Source organism: Protopterus annectens, chromosome 10.part0 (assembly GCF_019279795.1).
Source record: "Protopterus annectens isolate FY-2018-M chromosome 10.part0, PAN1.0, whole genome shotgun sequence".
NCBI classification, from domain to species: Eukaryota; Metazoa; Chordata; order Ceratodontiformes; family Protopteridae; genus Protopterus; species Protopterus annectens.
In genome coordinates, this window is record NC_056744.1 from 58,807,122 (window position 1) to 58,828,306 (window position 21,185).

The 21,185-nt window shown below is 40.5% G+C and overlaps 1 protein-coding gene across 1 annotated transcript in view; it reads right to left on the bottom strand.

Moving 5' to 3' along the window:
* The window catches only part of MYH10 (myosin heavy chain 10), a 2,709,460-nt gene that overhangs the window by 467,539 nt on the left and 2,220,736 nt on the right, over positions 1 to 21,185 (bottom strand). Inside the window, exon 31 of the mRNA XM_044086713.1 lies at positions 15,700 to 15,948. Coding sequence (XP_043942648.1) covers positions 15,700 to 15,948 — 249 coding nt within the window. The remainder of the gene's footprint in view (positions 1 to 15,699; positions 15,949 to 21,185) is intronic.

Here is a 21,185-nt window from a genome sequence, read left to right on the forward strand (position 1 = left end):
CATCACTCATTAGACCCATCATAGAATACAACGCCCCATTTGGGATGTACCTTACAAGACACCTGCAACAGCTGGAAAGACCACAAAAGTACCTCACCAAGAGGATTACTGGCCTCAAACAGATGCCCTATGCAGCCCGACACAAGAAACTCCAGCGGTACTCGGTTGCATACCGCTTAATCATAGGTGATCTCTGCCTGACATACAAGGCTACGTCCAACTCAGAATTGATGGACATGCTCCACCTAAAAAAAAACAAATCCTGGAGAGCCACGCTCTAGAGATATAAACCTCACCACAACGATAAATAGGACATGCTGGAGGGATAGATTCCTATCCCAGGGAATTCCCATGCTTTGGAACAGGATTCCAATATACATCAGGCAGAGCCCCTCCCTAACACTCCAAGAGAAACCTTGACGGGTGGATTGGAAACAGAAAATTTACCCCGGGGATCACTGCAGTGGCTCTGCTGGACAGTGGCGCAGGGAACTAATGGCTCTGCTGGACAGAGGCACAGGGAACTAATCTAAGGGGGTGGCGAAAACCAACACATTCTGGCTAGGCTTATAAATGCCCTACAAACCTATGAAATTTAATGTACAACACAGTTAAAGATAGCTTGAGTATTTCTTAAAGTTTTTACTAAATATTCTTGTATAGAAATTCATGCTTCTATTGCTCTTCAAACAACCTGGTGTGTTCCACTTATTCTGTCTATTTCTATAAACCCCATACTTTTTTAAGCTCTCTGAATAGCCACTGTGATCATTATTCCATATCTCATTTGTATTCAGTGTGTCCACATTTCTTAACCTTCAGTTTACAAACATTCTAGTATTTTGCAAGGTCTTTACTGCTAAGGTTCAAATCTAATATTTCAAATCTAACAACATTTTAAAGTTTCATCGTATCCCTCAGTAAAGCAGCTTCCTTTTCAGGAGGAATAATAGAAAATGACAGTGTTTATCATAATATACTTTACTTGTTTGCAAAACAATTTGCATAAGTGCATGGCCTAACACTATCACAGGATGTGCTTTCTTGGTTCATATAGGGTTACACTGGGTTTTTTTTGTAATGTAACATCTATTTAACCTTACCTATGATCCACATTTCACTGATACATTCCACATCTTTCTGTCTTATTTTCTTTACATCAGTAAGCCCAAACACATGCATACATTTCTCTAAGCATCTATGCTCAACTGGTACTCTATGCTATCTTGGCCCTGCAGAAATATTTTCCTCATTTACAGTTGTATTCCAGTATCGTACATCCTTGATGAAAGGCTGCATCTTCTCCCATAATGTACTTCCTTACCCTGTCTTACTGCTTTTGGTGAAATATATAGTGCAGCACTTGTAACTGACACCTGCAAATAACCTCTCACCACTATAACTCCTCCCTGCCTGTTAATTTGTTAAACAATATTTATTCCTATAACCTTTTAAATTAATAATGACACCCTTCCTTTTGTTCTCTTTCTACGCCTCCATACAACGTCTTTACAAAAGTTTAATGTTCTTTATGATTCAGGTGTTTTCTCTAATATTATTACTTACGTTTGCAAATGTAGGTCAGTAACTTTTCCCCCTTAACAAGCCCTTTTATATTCTAAACCAATAAATCAAACTTTGCAACAGTAAGGATTGCATTTTACTCTAACTCATTCTTTGCTTTTTACAAACAGATCCTTCATAGTCTTTGAAGACGTTAGTACCCTTTTATATATATAAATATATTTATTTCTCTAGCATTGTCTGAAATGAAGCTGATCGCTTTAACACACACACAAACCCCACTGTCTTTAAGAAATAAACATGTTAACTATAGATGTATTTTTGCAAAGCCATAGAGCTGATGCTCTATCTGAACAGCTGAGTAAAGCTTGTTACAATGCTTCTATCATCAAACTCTGGTGTGTAGAGCACCGGTTATTGAAAAAAAATATTGATTTATTACAAACCTGCACTATTTTATTTCTAAAGGTGGCCCCTCTATCCTTGTGTTGCTAAATAGCTGGGTAAATATTTCAGATGTGCTGTTTTTAAATTGTCAAGCTTTACTAACCAGGCACTGACTTCACACTCTTGCAAATTAATTAGTTGAGCTTACCAAAGAAGGCAAATTACCTTCCAAGAGTAATGGAGGCATGGGTGTTTGACAAACATGACAAGAAAATGAAATGCAGTAAATTGCTTTCTCAGTGGTAGTTACAGATCTCAGTGGTTCAAAAATACCTCTCAGTGTGCATGTGTTGCATTTTAAATTATCCCAGCCACGTTCATTCAACAAATTTCACTCAAATCAGTGTTTCCAGTGCAACATTTTAGTGAATCCTGCAATCTAATCTCCTCTCAGTCAACATACTAACTTAATTTTGCATGCATTCCCAGTTATAGCACACACTTTACTGGAGCTACTTTTATATTCCCCCTTTCTGCGCTGTCATAGTAGGTTTATTAGAAGCAAAATCAACATAAAAAGTTTGCAATTTGAAAACAGGGACTTATCAGACAACACACAGTATTGGTCCCACTATTCAGTTAAAAATAAACTTTCATTTTTAAAACACTTATGCAAGGTGCACTAAGTTGTATCCTGGTGAGTGTGTCCTTATACAAATAGTTTTTACTGGAGACATATTGTTGCTTCCTTTTAAGTAACTTGTATAATTGACCCAGCCCAGTACCAGAAATTAAACAGTCAGAAATGAATAGCCAATCTGCTCAACAATCAAAAAAATTTTTTTAGGCATGCCATGTGTGTGGAGAAAACCACTCTACTGCCCTTGGTTATCCAGAGGGGGAAAGGGGGACTTCACTCATTCAATGTTATTTTAACCCATAAACTTTAACTTCAGTTAACTCAAACCGCTTCCCTTATCCCAATGCCATTGTCATTCCATCCTCTGATCTCCATCTTTTTATCCCCATTATCCTCTTCCACTGAACCTATTTTTTTTGTTATGCCTGCCTCTACTGCTACCAATACCTTTTTCCTCCTGAACCCTAAGGGCTCCCACTATGAAACTCACCTCTTCTACTATGGGACTATTTGGGCTTTTCCATTTTTCTGGTAATGGTCTTTTTCGCTAACAAGATTATGCATACCAAGCATTTTGATCAACGAGTAAGGATAGGGTGTCTCTTGCACCCATAAAAAATAACTCCTGAGATTTCGGTCTCATACCTAATCACCTTCTTCAACAATATTTCTATATCCACCTTAAATTGCCAAAGTTTTCTGCACTCCCAGAAGACATGCTGCCATGTTCCCCATTTGCCAAACATACCCAGTAATTGCAATCAGTCCTAGGGTAGATTTTCCACTTGCTCTGTTAGTTGGCGACAGTAATTCACCTCCAGGATATCCCTTATCCAGTGCCACCCCTACAGGTTTGCTGTCACTTTTTCTGTTTTTCTTGCACATGCAGGCAGGCAATCTTGTTTCCAATTCTTTGGCGATTTATTACTAAAAATTTCAGAAATTCCAACTTTGCTTTAAGATGTCACCTGTACCAATTTCTGGGTCATTTTCATGGATTACATCTTCCTACCTGTTTGGTAGTCCCTACTTTGACAGCTAACATAGTATATGTTAGCAGTGTTGCTTGCTCAGCACTTACTATTTGATATATCCAGCCCCCTCCAGTCCTTTGGAAGTTTCATTTTCTCTCTCTCTTATACTACCCTTGGTCTTCTGTCTTGCCAAAGGAGCACTTTTATCCATTGCTTTATTTTTCCTACTACTTTAGTCTTAACTGGCCACCAGGAAGCATGCAAATAGTGCAATATATGGAACATAGTATGTCAATGTAATATCTGTACAATTTTTGCCTACTTCCAGGTTTAATCACTTCCAGTTTTGCAGGCTCCTATACTCTTCCTCCTTTATTTTGGCTAATGTCAGTCATCCTAATTCTCTCACTCTTGGTAGCTGCACTCCCCAGTACTCCTCTTATTTGTTCTCCAAATTCCTGGACACTGTATTTCTATACATCCTCTCTCCTCCAAAATTATATATGTGGCCTGAGTTTTTGTATATTAACTTTGTAACATGATATCTTGTTCATGTCCGCTAATATTTCCCAGAGAATGGGTATATTTGCATTTGGGTAGGTCATGGTTATCAAGATATGTGCAAATACAGAGATCGTCTACTTCAGCTTCCCCTAATATAACCCCCAAATTTGCAAAGATCTGAGCCTGTTACTGGTTCTAAATGCAGGGGACAGGGCGCAGCCTTGTCTCTTTCCCTGTGCAACAGGAATTTCATTTGACATGTTCGCCTTTACTTTAACCCTAGCTCTAGATCCCCAAATCAGCTTCAGCCATTATAGTAGGCAATACATGTGTTCTGTTACAGTGAAGTAGTAGCCCCATTCCATCCCATCAAAGGCTTTTTCAGCACTCAGTCCTATTAAGCCTACTAGGTTGTTCCCCTGACTAGCTTCCTGGAATATCAAGACAGCCCTCATCAGATTGTCAGATGTACACCTACCCACTACAAAACGATTTTGTCTGGTTGGATTACACTGGATAGCACCCTAATCAGTCTTGCTGCCATTACTGCTGCAAATAATTTATAATCATAGTTTTAAGACTTAAAAAGGACAATAAGATGAAGGTTGCTTTAGATCTTTCCAACCTTTACAGGTTGGTGAAATCACCACTGTCCTACATATACTGGGTATTACCTTTGTTTGTACAACTAAGGTAAAGTAGTTCCTGCCATATCCTTATTTCAACGTCCATCACATTCCATATCTCAACAGGCCAACCACCAGTGCCCGGAGACTTTCCTTTAGACATCTTCTCTAAAACTTCTCTCATTTTTTTTGCTCTCTAGTTTCCCTTAATCCTGTTGCTTCCTCTTTAATTTTGCCTGCCTTAGAATGGTTATAATCACTTCGCTATCTGCCCCTTGAACTTGCTCCAACTGATATAACTCGGTGTAATAATTCCTTAGTACTTACAAGACTTCCAATGTCTGGGTTACCTCCCTTCCTAACAGAGGATCACATAACTGATGTATTGCTCTATCATCCTTCTGTTGTCTTAGTCTCATTGTGAGAGCTTTAACACATTTTGGGGTGTTAGAGAAATAGATCCCTTGTATTAAATCCCTACTCATTGATATTCTTCTATCCTCCGCTTCCTATATTTTAGATGCAATGCCAACTTCTTCAGACAACTGTCCTCTGTAATTCTTCCCTTTAAATGCAGATTCCTGACCTCCTTAATACTACTGTTGCTTCATCCATCTCTCCTGCAAATCATTCTGTTGTTCTATACATGGCATCTCATCTCTTACAACTTTTATGTAATTCTCCCATCCTTCTGTTGTTACGGTCTCATACTGGGACAGCTTGTCTTGCATAAGTCTTAAAAGCCACTCTTTATAGTCCTCTTTTTCTAAGCTAAATAATGGAAACCTCCAGTGTTTTTCCTCAAGAGATCTGTCATTCTCTTAAGAGCCACTTTTCAGGGGGAGTGGTCAGAGAAGAGCAGCAGTTTTACCTCTATCTGTTAGACTAGTTTCTCTTACTCTGTTGACATGCAGACTATACAAGAACACCTGCTGTGCCTACTCAAATAAAATGTAAATCCCTGTTTTACAATCTATTTCTTACTTCCCAGACACCTACCATTCCTAGGTGATGTAGTGGCCCCTATGTGCTTCTCAACCTTTGTTAGCCTCCATATCGTCTGCTTACCTAATACATATTTTGCTTTATGTACTTGATTTCAGTCGCCAATAATTAAATGGACTACCATAAAAGTACATAGTATCCACTATAATCCACCCAGCTTCCCCATGTCCTGCTCTGGGAAGCATATAAAGACCTATTACTGTCAGGACTTGGCCATAAACAGTGGCCTTTATCCCTGCTTGACCCCCCCGCCCCCATCTACCATGCCTAGGTGTTGCAAAGTGGTCCTTACATGTCTCGCTGCCTTAGCTGGCTTCCATACCTTCCACTTACCCAATACATTCTCTGGAATATGTATTTGAGTTCAGTCACCAATAATGAAACGGACTCTCACAAAAGTACATAATGTCCACTATAATCCCACCAGCTTCCCCATACCCTGCCCTGTTGTAGCATATAAACAGCTATTACTGTTATGCCTTGTCTATAAATGGAGCCCTTTACTCCTGCTTGCCCCAATCACACTCCAAAGATCTTTTGGTCAGGTAGAAGGCAAATGTTGGAGGTATGATGAGGAAGGAAAAGGTAGCTGGGAGCATATGTTTTGGAAGTGTAATGAGTTGGTAGACTTTAAAAATTCCCTACAGAGTACTCTGTCAGGAAAACTGGGTGAGCAAGTGATTGTAACCAAGGAAATTAGATTAGCTTTTTGAGCTGGGATACAGGATCTGAATTGCTTAGATATAGTAAGGCCTTATTAAGTTTAATTCTGGTGGCTGCCAAAAAAGCAACTACTAGAAAATCAAATCAAAATCTAAACCAACCATATCTTAAGTACTGACTATTGTAACAAGAGATAAAAAACTGAAATGGGATCATTAGAAAAGGATAACAGCAAATTGCACAAAAAATGGAAATTGTGGGAACAATACATGCAGAAAAATGTTTTGAAGAGGAATAAGGTTTAAGAGATGGCAGAAACTGAATGTATATCATTTATAAATGTGAACTTGTTTAAAGTTTCTTTACTTTTCTATAATTGTAAGTTTGCCTGTCACAAGTGAGAAAAAAAAAGTTATGTACCTACCATAACGTTCCATGTTAGTTGTCTTCATCTCGCCTTCTTTCTTGCTGGTTGGGATCGGAGCCGATCCTCGGCTCCAACTCGGCCATCTTTTATATCTTAGGAGCTGTTTACTGGCTCAAGGCTACCCCTTATCCCATGATGCCTAGCAATAGCTACCCAGATCTTGTTTGAAATAACTAACCCCAGACATAGCCAGTGAATAAACCTGTCTATACAAATAGGTTGAGCATACCTGACATACTCTCTAAGTCAGAAGAAACAAAGCAGAGAACACTCAGCCAGTGAAACCAGAACTCCTCTCAGTCCAATAGGACAGGGGGACGGAGGGTGGGACGCAAGAAAGAAGGCGAGATGAAGACAACTAACATGGAATGTTATGGTAGGTACATAACTTCTTTATGTTACGTTGTCTATCTCACCTTCGTTCTTGCTGGTCGGGACAGCGTCCCTAGCACCTACAATCCTGGGTGGCTCATTGGAACAGACTCTTCAGAACAGTGGAACCAAAGTCAGCTATGCTCCTGGAGACCATATCTAGCTTGTAATGAGAAATAAAGGTATGAGGATTTGCCCACATAGCAGCTGCACAGACCGAATCCATGGGCAACCTAGACTGGAAGGCTATAGAGGTGGCCAAAGGCCCTAGTAGAATGACCTTTCGGTTTGATATGTAACTCTTTGTTCCTTAATTGATAAATGAAAGTAATAGTGTGAGACAACCACCTGGATAAGGTCACCTTGGAAACTGGGAGACCTTGTTTGCCTAGAGCATAGGAAAGGAATAGTTGGTCCGACTTCCTTATTTCCTTAGTCCTGTGCAGGTAAAAACACAATTGTCTATGAACGTCCAATTGGTGTAATTTGTACTCTGCCTTGTTGGTGTGGTTGGGGAAAAAACACAGGAAGGTCTATAGACTGGTTTAAATTATTTTCTGAGCAGACTTTCAGAAGAAACAAAGGATTAGTCCTCAGAGTAACCCTGTCCTTATGAAAAACCAAGTATGGGGGACGAACACATAGTGCCTGAAGTTCAGAGACGCATCTGGCTGAAGTAATAGCTACCAGAAAGAGTGTCTTCCAAGATAGAAACTTAATAGGGCAGGATGCTGCTGGTTCAAAAGGGGGCATAGTTAAGTTAATACCAGATTAAGGTCCCAAGGAGGAGGGGGATCCCTCACTGGAGGCCTAAGGGGAGTGGTCCCTCTCAAAAAGGCTTTACAGAGCTTATGAGACAATGTTTGAATTTGACAGATCGACATGAAAGTTAGAAATGGCCGCTAATTGAACCCTGATTGTAGCAGAAGTGGACCCAGAATTAAAAAGTTGTGCTAGGAATTCTAGAATTTCATAGACTGGGGCTGAAAAGGGATCTATGTTCCTAGCCTCTGCCCAACAAGAAAAATATTTCCATTTACTAGCATAGGTTTTTCTGGTTGTGGATTTGTGAGAGGAGACAATCTCACGTACAGCCGGGGAAATGCTAGGAAGCCTGGCTAAGGTTGGAAGTGGAGCAACCAAGCTGTGAGCTGGAGGGTTTGGAGGGATTGATGCAACCCGCCTGACTGATGAATCAGTAGGTCTGGAATCGGATCCAGAGTCCAGGGCTGATCAAGAAGGTAATGGTGCAGGAACGGGAACCATATCTGTCGAGGCCAGTAGGGGGCAATGAGGATCATTTTGCAACCCAACGATATTGCTTTCTGTATGAGTATTGGAATCAGGGGAAATGGAGGAAAGGCATAAAGAAGTCCCTGAGGCCAATCGTGGACTAGAGCATCTCTGGGTGAGTGACCTGAAAGTGGAAGAAGAGAGAAGTCGTTGCTACATTTACTGTTGAAGGGGGTGGCAAAAATATCGCAGCAAGGCTGTCCCCATTTGTGGAAGATAAGATCCACAACTTCCTGATTCAGAGACCACTCGTGAGGCATGAGGATAGCTCTGCTGAGCCTGTCCGCTATGACGATGGACCTCCCATGGATGTGCGTCGCAATCAGAAAACATTGGGAGGAAATTGCCCACTGCCATAGTCTGAGTGCTTCTCGTCACAGGGGGTAGGACCTGGTTCCGCCCTGCTTGTTGATGTAACACACCACTGACATGTTGTCTGTTTGAATTGCAATGGTCCCAGAAGGAAGAGAGTCCTGAAGGGCTTGCAAATATAGGAGCACAGCTCTCATTTCTAGGACGTTTATGTGCAGATGGTACTCATGAGGCTGCCAAGTGCCTTGGACTGTCCTGCCCTGATAATGCCCCCCCCCCTATCAGGGTGGCATCTGTGGTCACTGTGGCTACCGAAGGGGGCTGAATGAAGGGTCTGCCCTGAGTCACTTGTGGGGAGACCATCCACCAGGAAAAGTGCCTTTTGCATGCTTCTGTAATCATGATCGTGTGAGACATGGGCAGCTGTTGGAAAGACCACTGCGTGAACAGAAGCAGAAGCCACTGAAGGATCCTCATGTGAAAACGGGCCAGTGGGATTAGAAGAATGGCTGCTGCCATGGAACCCAGAGTTTGAAGGACGAACCTGACTTGGATTCTTCTGCTCTGCATCAGAATTTGTACTTGATGACTAACTGTAGACACCCTTTCTGGCAGTAGCCTTGCGGACATGTTCCTTGTGTCCAAGTCTGCACCTATGTAGGTGATAGATTGACAGGGCAACAAGGCAGATTTTTCGAAGTTTATTGTAATGCCTAACTGGGAGCAGATTGTGATTGTGTAGTCCCTGGCTTGAAGTTGTTGATGCCTGGTAGTAGCAGTGAGGAGCCAGTCATCTAGATATGGAAACACCTGGAATCCTCGACACCTCAGGTGAGCAGTGACCACTGCCATACATTTGGTGAACACCCGCAGGACTGTGGGGAGACCAAAGGGCAGAGGTCTGAACTGGTAATGACTGGCTCCCAGCCAGAAGCGAAGAAATCTCCTGGAGCGCCTGTCCATCTTGATATGGTAGTATGCGTCCTGAAGATCTATCGAGCACATCCAAATGTCCTGACCCAGAAAGGGTAGAATGGACTATAGCGTGACCATCCAAAACTTTGTTCTTTGTACAGACCTGTTTACTCTGCTGAGATCCAGAATCGGTCTCCAGTCCCCTGTCTTTTTTGGTACCAAAAATAACCTTGAGTAAGTTCGGGATCCGTGCTGGTCTGCTGGGACTTCCTGGATGACTATTTTTTTTTCTAGCAGTTTTGAAACTTCTATTACTGCTTGGTCCTTCAGATTGGGTGTAACGTCTGGAAGGGATTTCCTTGACGGTAAGAGGGGGCCGACAGAAGGGAATTTTGTAACCTCCAGATATAATGGACCATACTCATCTGTCTTGCGTTAAATTTTGCCATGCCTTTGGGTACAGTGAAAGTCTTCCCCCGACTGCCTCCAGAGGTGAGCAGCCGGTCAACCCTTCAGGGATGCTGAAAGGGCTCATCAGAGAAGGATTCTCTGTTGCCCTAGTTCTGCGGGCCCCCTCTGCCACGAGGGCGGCATCTGTTATTATTTCCCCCTCTGCCCCTGGAGGAAAAATCACTACGCGTGTCAGGCAAGGCTCCCTGGGATTTTCGGAACCACATTTTGCCACTCTTCTGACCTTTGGGGTATGGTCTAGAAGGAGTGGAAAAACGGACTCCCACGGCAGAGAGAGTCTTGCCTTCTTGCTCACACCTAGTCAAAGTGTCTTTCACCTGTGGTCCAAAAAGAAAGGAACCATAAAAGGGGATGTTGGTGAATGACGCTCGAAAGGGTTCCGCAAGATTACACAGCCGCAATCCATGCATGTCTCCTAAGGGCCACACCCGTACCTGCGGCTCTACTCACACCATCGGCGGCATAGGAAATGAGCCTCATGGAGGGGTTAACTACGGAATTAAGTGTCGCCAGCTGGGAAGCTACTTTAGCTTGAGCCCCCTCAACTGATTGATCTTGAAGGGCATCTCCAAGCTCTTTAAGGAGATCCCTCTGAAGCCGGGTAAAATGACATAAGTAGTTCAGTAACCTCATAGAAAAGGTCGCTGAAGTGGACATTCACTTCCCGTATCTGTCCATGGTCCTAGACTCCTTGTTAGGAGGATGGACAGATGAAGAGGTCTCCGCTAACTCTTTTTTGGTGGCTGCTGCTACCACCATGGCATCAACAGGAACACCTTTGGTAAGGAACTGCTCATCTTGGGGTGCTGTGATGAATTTGCCAGGTCTCCACGAAGTTGGCCCCACTGTATTCGGAGCTGACCAAGCCTTTCGAGCCACCACTGCCATAAGTGGATCGAAAGGCGAAGAAACCCAAGAGGTGGAAGGTCGGAAACCAAACACATCCAGAAATACAGACTCATCCTCGGTAGGGGCTAGGGGGTTCCAGTTCCCCATCTGCTTAAGCATTTCTAGGATATCCAAGAAGGAAACATCTTCAGAGGGGGATCTTGGGGACCCTTCCGAATCATCTAAGTCTGTATCAGAAGTGACAGACTCAGGGGAGTCAATGTGCTTCCTCTTGCACTTCTTCTTAAGAGGGGGCTCCTCTCAATGATCAGGGGAGGCCTCGGAAGAACAGGAAACACCCAATGGGGTGCCCTGGAGTGCCGGTTCACTACGCCTGGGGTCTGGAGGAGGAGCAGAGATTGGCACAGGCACTACAGGGGACGGAGCCGGTGGGGCAGATAGTGGAGCTGACTCAGTGGCCAGCACACTCCAAATGACATTGAAGGCATCCCTGCCACGATGCAGAGAAAGCTCTGGTTCTGAAGAAATCAGAATCCTTCTCCGCACCGAGGGAGACGGCTCCGAGGCCAATGTAGGAGCCGAGCTCACCTGCGCCGAAGCTCCAAGAGGGAGAACGGGGTCAGACAAGGTTCCGATGCCACTCGCCCCCTCGGAGCCGACAAGGGAAGCCCGGCGCCCAGATCTCTCGACAGGAGGCACCACCAAAGGGATCGGAGCAGACGTCGGAACCGAAGGAGATAGAGTTATTGGAGCCGACGGTTCCACTACTCAAACCCCAACGAACTCTGGCTTCAAACTCATTGGAGTCAGAGGAGGAACATCAATAGAGGTGGACAGAGCAGACACCTGTTGAGGAGGGCTGGACATCATCTTGGTAAGTGCCTGCGACTTTAGCAACCTACTGACCACTCTCTCCACATCGTGATCGGACAACCTAGAGGCTTGAGAGGAGTGAGAGGATCGGTGACTGAGCTCGCTCTGAAGCAAAGGAGACCGAGGAGCCGAATGTACCAATTCCAATGAAGGGGACCTCAGTCTCTTGTGGCTCCGCGAAGGCGCCGAAGTTTCTGATGGAGCCGGCGGGGAGATAGTCATATCGGTACCAGCCGGAACTGAAGTAGATGGCAGAGTATGAACAGAGGACAGCTCCAAACTTGGAGCCAATGGCTTGGTAGATTTAGAGGATTTCACAGGCTGAGAGCTCTTGGCTGGTGAATCCTGGGGTTTTAAAAGACCCCTAAGAATAAGCTTATTCGCTCCTGCAGGACTCTTGGACTAAAGGCATGGCAGATAGAACAAGAGTCCTGCAGTTGCACAGTGCCTAAACAATAGATGCAAGAAGTGTGCCCATCTGTCAGAGACATTTTCTGACAGCATGAGTCACACTTCTTGAATCCAGACACTTTGGATTCCTTCGACATCCTGAAGGAGGGAAACAAATACAACAGCTACCGAAGCAAAATACAGTCTACACAAAAAAAACACACTATACTACAAGACTATAGATAAAAAAAAAAAAAAAAAAACTTTAATTAGGAAAGCCTCTAACTTAAACGGCTAGCCTATAAAGAAAGGTAGAAGGAAAGCCTCTAACTTAAACGACTAACGACAAGAAGAGGATGGGAGGGAGGGGTGGGGGAGAACTCTCTAAGTTAAACGAGTTCTACAAGGTAAAGCAGGAATACTACAACTAAACACTAGCTATTACAAAAAACAAGACTAATCGTTAACAATAAAACACTGAAATATAGAATTCTATAGTAAGAAAGTTATACAAAAAAACTTTATACGAGCCTGAGCCAGAAAAACGACAGCTCGCAGCTGAAGCGGCAAACGAGATCTGGGTAGCTATCGCTAGGCATCATGGGATAAGGGGTAGCCTCGAACCAGTAAACGGCTGTCGAGCTATAGAAGATGGCCGGAGTCAGAGCCGAGGATCTGCTCCGATCCCAACCAGCAAGAACGAAGGCGAGATAGACAACTTAACATCACCTTTTACTGAATTAAGTTTTCTATTCCCTTCATACAGTGTCTATATTTTCTTTCCAGCTTTCCAGGAACACGAGTAAGTACTTATGGGGTGCTTTCTGGGATTCTCTCAGTAGTTATGTGGTACATGCCTTGCTCCTCCATTGCTGGGTGACTGCTGCTTTATCTTTCAGGGCACAACATTTTTCAAATATGGAAACAGTCTTCTTGGGTGTGTGCTCTTAATTTTCATATCTCTTTGTGTCAGACTGGTCATCTTTCCCTGCAGGAACTCCTGTGCCAGACCATCCAGCACTGCTGTATTCAACCCTTTACCCTCTAGACAGTCGAGCACCTCCTTAGGATCATCTCTTATTTCTGTTCTGCTCAGAAGAGCCTACATATTTGCAGAGTATTTGAGCTTCACTTTTATGCCCTTGTGCTTTGCTAGCTTGATCACTAGAAGGAAGGCTGCTTGCTTCCCTCTAGTTTCAGTGGAAATGTCCTGATCTATGTTGCTGGCCCACATATCCAGCTTGCGCCTGCTTTCCACAGAAAAGCCAAAAAGGTTTCTTTTTGTTTGCAGGATTCAAACCAGACATATATTTCCCTGGGGTTCCCCAGCTGCCTAGGCACTACACTATTCTATGCACTCTCAATTTTAATGTTGTCCACCAGTATGTCAGTCCGATAACTGACAAATAAAACAATAGTTCTTCTCTTCCACACCTCCTGGGGCTCTACTTAATTGCAGGTTTTCCCTTCTTGATCTATTCTTTTCATCATACAATAACTATTTTAGCATATCCAGTCTGGCCTCTTCCACCTCAGTCCTTAAGCACAGCTACTTTTGTCTTTTGTATATTACTTTGGATTGCATCAGCTTGTTGCGGACAACTGAATCTACTTCTTTGGAGCTAGCCAACATTTCCTTTGTGAATTTCTCCAGTGTTGAGTTTGTCATCTTTATTTCTCCAAGAACCTCTAGATGTTACCAGATAGTCCTTTCCCACCTCTCCTTTTATACTGGCTGGCGGGTCTACCCCTGTATTTGTTTTGCACTCAGAAAATCACTTTCCCTTTGACTTAGAGCCTTTTGCTTTTGTACTGACATGGAGCTATGCTTTTTCTTCTGTCTCGCATCCTGTCCAGTTCCATCAAAAACTGCTGGGCTAAAACTGCATTTTAAAGATAAATTACTTACTTCGCACCACTGATGCGGAGATGGGCTATTGATCACTAAGGCACCATACTGGAAGTAAAATAAATTCATTTAAGTAAAATTTTGAAACAATACTTAAATTACTTTTATATTAATCAAATAGTTATTTTCCGTCTAGTACTTACTGATTTCAGTGATCCATACTTTAAGACCATCACATCTTTTGCCATGTAAATATCTATCCTTTTTTAAATAGTGTCCTCGTTCAATGTTTAAGTGCAATATTTTTTTCTGAAGTCTTCCACTTTTTTTTGAAAAATGTTAAGTTTCCTTCGTTACAGCCATTATTTTCTTTTGGAAAACAAAAGGGCTTTGCAGGAAATTTCTTGAAGTGTCAGTCATTGACTTTTCTCTCGTCTCTTCACTGGTTGCTTGTCCATCTCACCTTCTTCTGCTTCCAACTGTCTTCTCTTTACCAGTTCATCTTGAGCATGTTGAGGGGTCTGTTTCCGTTTTTAATCCAGATGAACAAAAGACTAAGAAATGCAGGATACATTTATTTATATTGAAGTTTCATTTCTCTGCAATGCCTTACAGAATGAAGAAAGGTATTTCTGTTGGTTAGTTTCAGTAACGAAAAGTCAATCCATGTAAACTCTTGTCTCCAGTCTTTAAGATTGTTCCCTTCCTCCTCCTTAGTAAATTTCCTCATTTAGCTGATACTTTTGCAGTTTAATCAGTATAGGTTTTAGCCACTTTGTGTGTCACACACATTGGGAATATTTACTCTGTGTGTTCTCTCTATTACAGTATCAACTGAAAGTCTAGTCCATGTGCTGATGCATTTTCTCAAGGTCTTTACAATCTTACCCTTCAATTTGTTCTGGTATTGCTGTAAACCTCAAGTAGCATCTGTGCAACATTCTCCACTTGTCGGTTTCTGTGCAATTTTTTTTCATACTTTAGTTGGTCTTCCTCCATGTTTTCCCTTTGATATCCTTTTCATCAGTTTGCATGTGCTCTATTTTATGTGAATACTTGGTTAAAACATAGTCTATTTCCTGCAGCCTTTTATTTGTCTCTGTATATTCTCAACAGGGACTTATATTAAAAACCTCAAAATGCATGTGTCCAATCTCTCAAGAATGACCTAAGAGTTTTCACCTTTTACTGCCATTACCACCTGCTTTTCCCAGCTCTGCTCTACTACACACTGTCAGTTCCCTACTGACGTTTCTATCCCTTTTACTTCACCTTTTCTTTAATTTTCCTTGTTGAGAGAGGGCTGGCAGCAAAGACCATGGTAAATATATGGCTGAGGATAAAAACAGAGCTACAGAAATAGACTGTGTACAACAGAACAAAAAAGCAAAAGAGAGACTTCTTAAGTCAGTTCTGCAACTACACAGGTGGTCTAAAGCCATTCCAGGAGTTTAAGTCTTTTGTAAAAACGTATCAAATGCTCACAAGATTGGTGACCCTAACAAGAAAGTTTTTATGTTCCTCTTCTGCAGAACGCCAATTAGCACAAACATACTGCTTACATGAGGTTTCTCAATGACACCAAATGCAATACTGTGCAGCTATCTCACATCAAAATAACTTACCTGATCAAATTTCTTCTGTTTTTTCTCCAGATTTGAGACTATCTGTCGTTGGTGATCGAGATCCACCAAAAGATCATCTAATTCTTGCTGCAGGCGGTTTTTCGTCTTCTCCAGTTTGTCATATGCCATGGCCTTCTCTTCTAATCGTTGACTCAGTCCTTCCATGTCCTTCTGTAGCTTTTTTTTAGTTTCTTCAAGTCCCTCAATAGTTCCGGCATCGTCATCAACTTTTTTCTTTGACTCCACTAACTGCAAAGGAAAACAAATTTTAAAATGTGTGCTTTATCAATTTCCAACTAATTTCTAAAAACTATACAAAGCAGATGCATTCTAATGGGAACAAATATTACAAACCAAGCCAAATTTCTCATTAAATGAGCAGCTTTGCCTCTATTAGCATTGCATGACATCACTGCAATATGGCACTTCATAATTAAACATTCTGAACAGAAAGCTGTGACTTGTATAGCAATTTAAGATGAAAGGCTTGAACTATTAAAACACTAGTAAATGAGCACGAATCCAGAGTCACCATTTTATGTCTTCCAATCTACAGGTTTTAACATGCAGATTTGTATATCAAAGCAAATGGAATATAATGTCTAGCTGATATACTGTTAAGTCACAATGCATTATAACTAAGCCATATGACAAGGAATACACATGGTATGTATTAGTGCATCCCTAGAGTTGGATCTTGTCTCATAGCACCAGGCAATTTAAAAGAACGCATACGGTACACAACTTTGTGTTTATAAGCATTGTATAAAAAAGCTAAATAAATAAAGGAATGAAAAAAAGGCAACAGTTAATTCGTAAATTAAATAAATAAAAGGCTACTGCTCTAAGCTCCAAAAGTGATTAGTAAACCTAGGCAACAAATTCGTTCACATAATATAAAGTGAACTACTTTCCAGAGATGTGCAGCAGTTTCTAGTTTGTCTACTTTTTTTAAAGATGACATTTTTTTTAAAAAACTGACACGGACAAATACAGCAATAAAAAACATAACCACAATCCCATTATTTTCACGCCGCATACATATGATTTCTTTTTAATTTTCATTCACTCCTACATAATCTGCTCAAGTTCCTCCTTTCATATGTATTACTACCACAAACTTCATTTTCACGTAATTTGCTCCTTCCCTATTCTAAACATCCATTTCCAGTTCTTTTATCTCTTTTACAATATTCAATACTTCAGATATGGTTGATTTAGATTTTGATTTCTCTTTCTAGTAACTTTTTTTTTTTTTTTTTACAATAGCATTAAAATTAGTCAAGCCTTACTATGCTTAAGTAACTCAGATCATATCCCAGCTCAAAATTATCATTTCCTTAGTAAATCTTATGCTCCCCGAACATTTCTGACAAAGAACTCTGTTGGGAATTCTTTTAAATCTGCCAACTCACTACATTGCTAAAAAAACTTTGCCAATTACCTTTATCTTTCCCATCAAACCTCCAGCATTTGCTGAAGAAAATTTCCTGAAGTCTGTCTGTGGTATAAAGTACCTGTGCAAACATTTCCATGCAAAACACCTAAATTTTACTCCAAATTTGGGAGACATACATATATCCTACTTTTCCCTTGTAAACTGCCTTTCCTCTCTCTCTTCTCAACCCCTTTTATCCTCTTCTGATTGATTTGTATAGTTACCATGTAATATTTTATAAGCCTCATTAATTATCTCTTGTAACAGGAGCCTCTGTTCTAAACAGCTTGAAACTAAACCAGAAATGGTTGTTCACTTAGCATTCCCCTATCCCTTTCTCTTTGCCTATACACTTATCAATCTCTGGTAGGGAAGTGTTAGTTTTTTGTTTTTTTTAAACGAGGTACCTGCTGAAGCAAAACCTAATCAAGCAAAGTTCTACTTAGGTGCAGTTGAAACCTATGACACGAGATGAACTAGCCACACACACAGTTCATCTCATGTGGCCAGGAATGTGCTTAAGCTTGGAGAACATTATTAGTAAAATATGCTATCAGCCCTTAATAACCACAGTGAATTAGCATTTGTATTACTGCCAATGTTGCTCTAAATACAGCCATAGATACTCTGGTTAATTTTCTCGTCAAAGGCTCCCTACATTTAGCAACATCCCTTTCTACAAACTGTTGCCCAAGTCATTGTGCCAAACGTTTCTGTGCTCTGGAGTTATCAAAAAATACTTGCTTAATAGTAACTTTTCTAAACTCAAGCATACTATCCAAATACTCCCTTATTTCACCTTTTTTACTTGGTAAATCATCATCATCTTGTTCTGAGACTCTTTATTCTGCAATACTTGAGCCTTTGATGCCCCACTAAATAATTCCTGTTACTTCCTTCCCATTTCTTTGTGTCTTATTTTTACCATATTTTTAAACTTTCGTTTCATTCTACTCCTTAGCTATCCCTTCTGAAGACATTTCTATTGTCAAATAACTAGAACCATTTCTACTACCCATTCCTTAAATTATTCTCTTTTTAACACACAAATTCTTACCCTGCATCTTCATCTTAGTCTTTATTTGTGCATGATCAGAAATAATCACTGGACATGTTTCAAAGCTTTCAACTTAATACCCATGTTTCTGTGAAATATAACTTCTACCCAGTCAAGGCAAATATTGCCGTCTGGAGGATATATAAATTGCGTCCAAGCTCCTGCTAGTAAATTCACATATTCCATTCCAAATATTCTGATACATCAGAAATTCACCTTATTTTGTTATATTTTCCGGTCTAGCCTCCCTTGATAGATCTTCACCATTACAAATTATGTTCCAATCCTCACCCATAAATATTCCCAGCTGAAAGCCAATTCTCTCTCTTAACATTCTTTTAAACTCCATAAGATTAGTTTTAGGTAGAATATAAATACATAACAATGTAATCCTCACCTACTGCCAATGCCTGCCAATGACTCCTTAGTCCCACAAAGCTACCATTACTGTCTTTATTTTTCTCTTCTATTACCAATAGAGCCCTTCTTGAAATCAGTAGTATCTACCCCTTTACTTTGTCCCCAATACTCTGCCAACTATCCATTCATAAATCCTTTCTTTGCCAAATTCACACACTCATTTCTATCCAAATGTCTATCTTATAACATTATTTGCACCTTGCATGTTATCCATGTTTATACAAATGGGCATTAATAGAATTGGGTATTCTCTCTATGTCTATAGCTGTACTGCCATTTAAACTCCATGGCAATATTACTAAGGCAGTCATTTTTATAGAGAGCTATTACTTTCACACATTCTGTAAGGCAAAGACAGTTCTTTTGAATTCAGGTTTCCAACCTGAAACTTACATTAACATTCTAATGTTTGGAAGGATGATCTTGTTTGGTGTTGCTGCTTCTCACCTCTGAATCCATGTTACATTTTCCCAGAATTTTCATATCAGTACACACTCAAGAAACAGAAAAAATAAATACATTTTAACCCGACCATTTTTAACTTGCAAAAAAACATGCAAAACTCTACACTTTTCAAAAAGGGGAATTAGCCCTTCATTTAGAGGCAGTTGCTCCAAACTGACAGCTACACCCCCACAGGGTTTACCTATTCTTAAGTTAGGTTTAATCATGCTGGATGTACATGCTAGTGTGTGTTCCCTATCACTCAGCTACTATTTGTACTATTTGTCTTTTTCTTCTAATTCCCTCCCAGATGTAAAATAGCTTTGTATGCTCCAATTACCCGATTTTTCGCCTTAAGAAAATGTGCACAGGCGACCCTCAAATTAATATGTTAAAACTGTGCAGTATTATATTTAATAATGAAGTATCAAGGCTGCTAAAGATGCAACTACCTGCAAAATTATTCACTTCTTTCAGTGTTGAATTTTCAGAGAACTGCTTGCTATCTCCCCTTTAAATACCAAACATGATCTTCTTATACTAATGCCTCAGAGCACATTCTTTTCATTTCCCATTTAATTGCACCTATAGAGTTATAGTCTCCAACTGAGGGCATTCACTCATGGAAAAAAAAACAGCCAATAGCTTTACATAATCAAGAAACCGCTCTTTGCTCTTTGGATCTGCTTGAAAAGTACAGTTTTTAGATTTTTCCCTTTTTTTAACTAGTTTACTTAAAGAAAAAAAATCCACCTTTTCAGCATAAATTAAGAACATAAGTCTATACTTGTAACTATATAAAATGAGAAATTTTATTTTAATACATGCATAATACGATCAGTACATTTTCATATCCCCCTCAGCAGTCCAAGGTCACATTATATTGCTTATGTCCTACTTTTATCTTGTTACAGGATAAAACTCTGGATACAGTACAGTCAAGAGAAGTACTTTCTTGCTACAATATCACTAGAACAAACAGTAAGTACTAATGAGACGATGCCACCTAACATTTAAAATACTTCTGTATACCATTCCCTTCATTGCCTTAGTAAACATTAATGACAAAGTAGGAATTGGGCTTTATAGGCCTCTTACCAATTTAACAGTTAACAAATGTCAAGCATTTTCTGCATAATCCATAGTATTCATGTTGAACTGCATCTTATGGAAATAATATACAAATTTTCTATTTCCTACTTTTACATTACTGTTTTTTTCTTCATCCTCTTGCCCATCCAAAACTAGACATTGACTCAAGTGAAAGGCAGTCCTGAATTTCTAGTCAGCTCCTGGGCTTTTTTGTGCTGCTCGTTTTAGTTTGGAACAGAAAAGATTTCACTAGCAAGTTCTTTCTAAAGGGTTTGTTATTCTCAGAAGAATGAGAATCGGGATCTCCTTTGACTTGCTAGCTCATTCTTTAATGGATAACGTTTTTTCTTACTTAGACTGCTCTGCATCCACAAAAGTGTGTTTGATCCTCCAGGAAAAAAATATCCTAAAGACAGCTAGATATAGCAACTTGAATCTCACACCTCCCTATCTGCATTTCTTGACTGCAGGGAAAAGTCACTCATTTTCTACCTAGTAACCTGTGAATAATGGTTTTCCACAAACACTCTGGTGTTCCCAATTTAATATGTTTCTTTTCTGCCACAATTTTGTCAGCAGCAGCTCTTTCCAATGCTGTGACTACATCTTTACTGATATATCTTGGTTACCTTCTCAAGGCAAGGTTTGGTGTATACCCACAGTGCACCTTTTCAGTTAATAAATCCTGCTGTGGAATATCAGTTTCATTGCTTATTTTTACTTTTATAAAATTAATGCAAACTATTCTTACCAGTTTTTCTGGTACAGCAGAAATTCTCACATCTTTTCTGCATACTCCATCTTCTAACTCTATTTTTTGAGATGCCTCAAATTTGGCCACTGATTGATTAGCTGCAATTTTATCAACTCATCTGGATAGCTCCTTAAAGCTTCTTCTCTTTCCAACTTTTGGTCTTTTGACTTTATATATTCCTTCAGTGTCTCAATTATTTTAAATACCTCTGAATGTATTTGATTTTTCCTCTAAATTACAGGAAGCCATCTCCCTGAACCACATCTGAAACCTCAACTGCA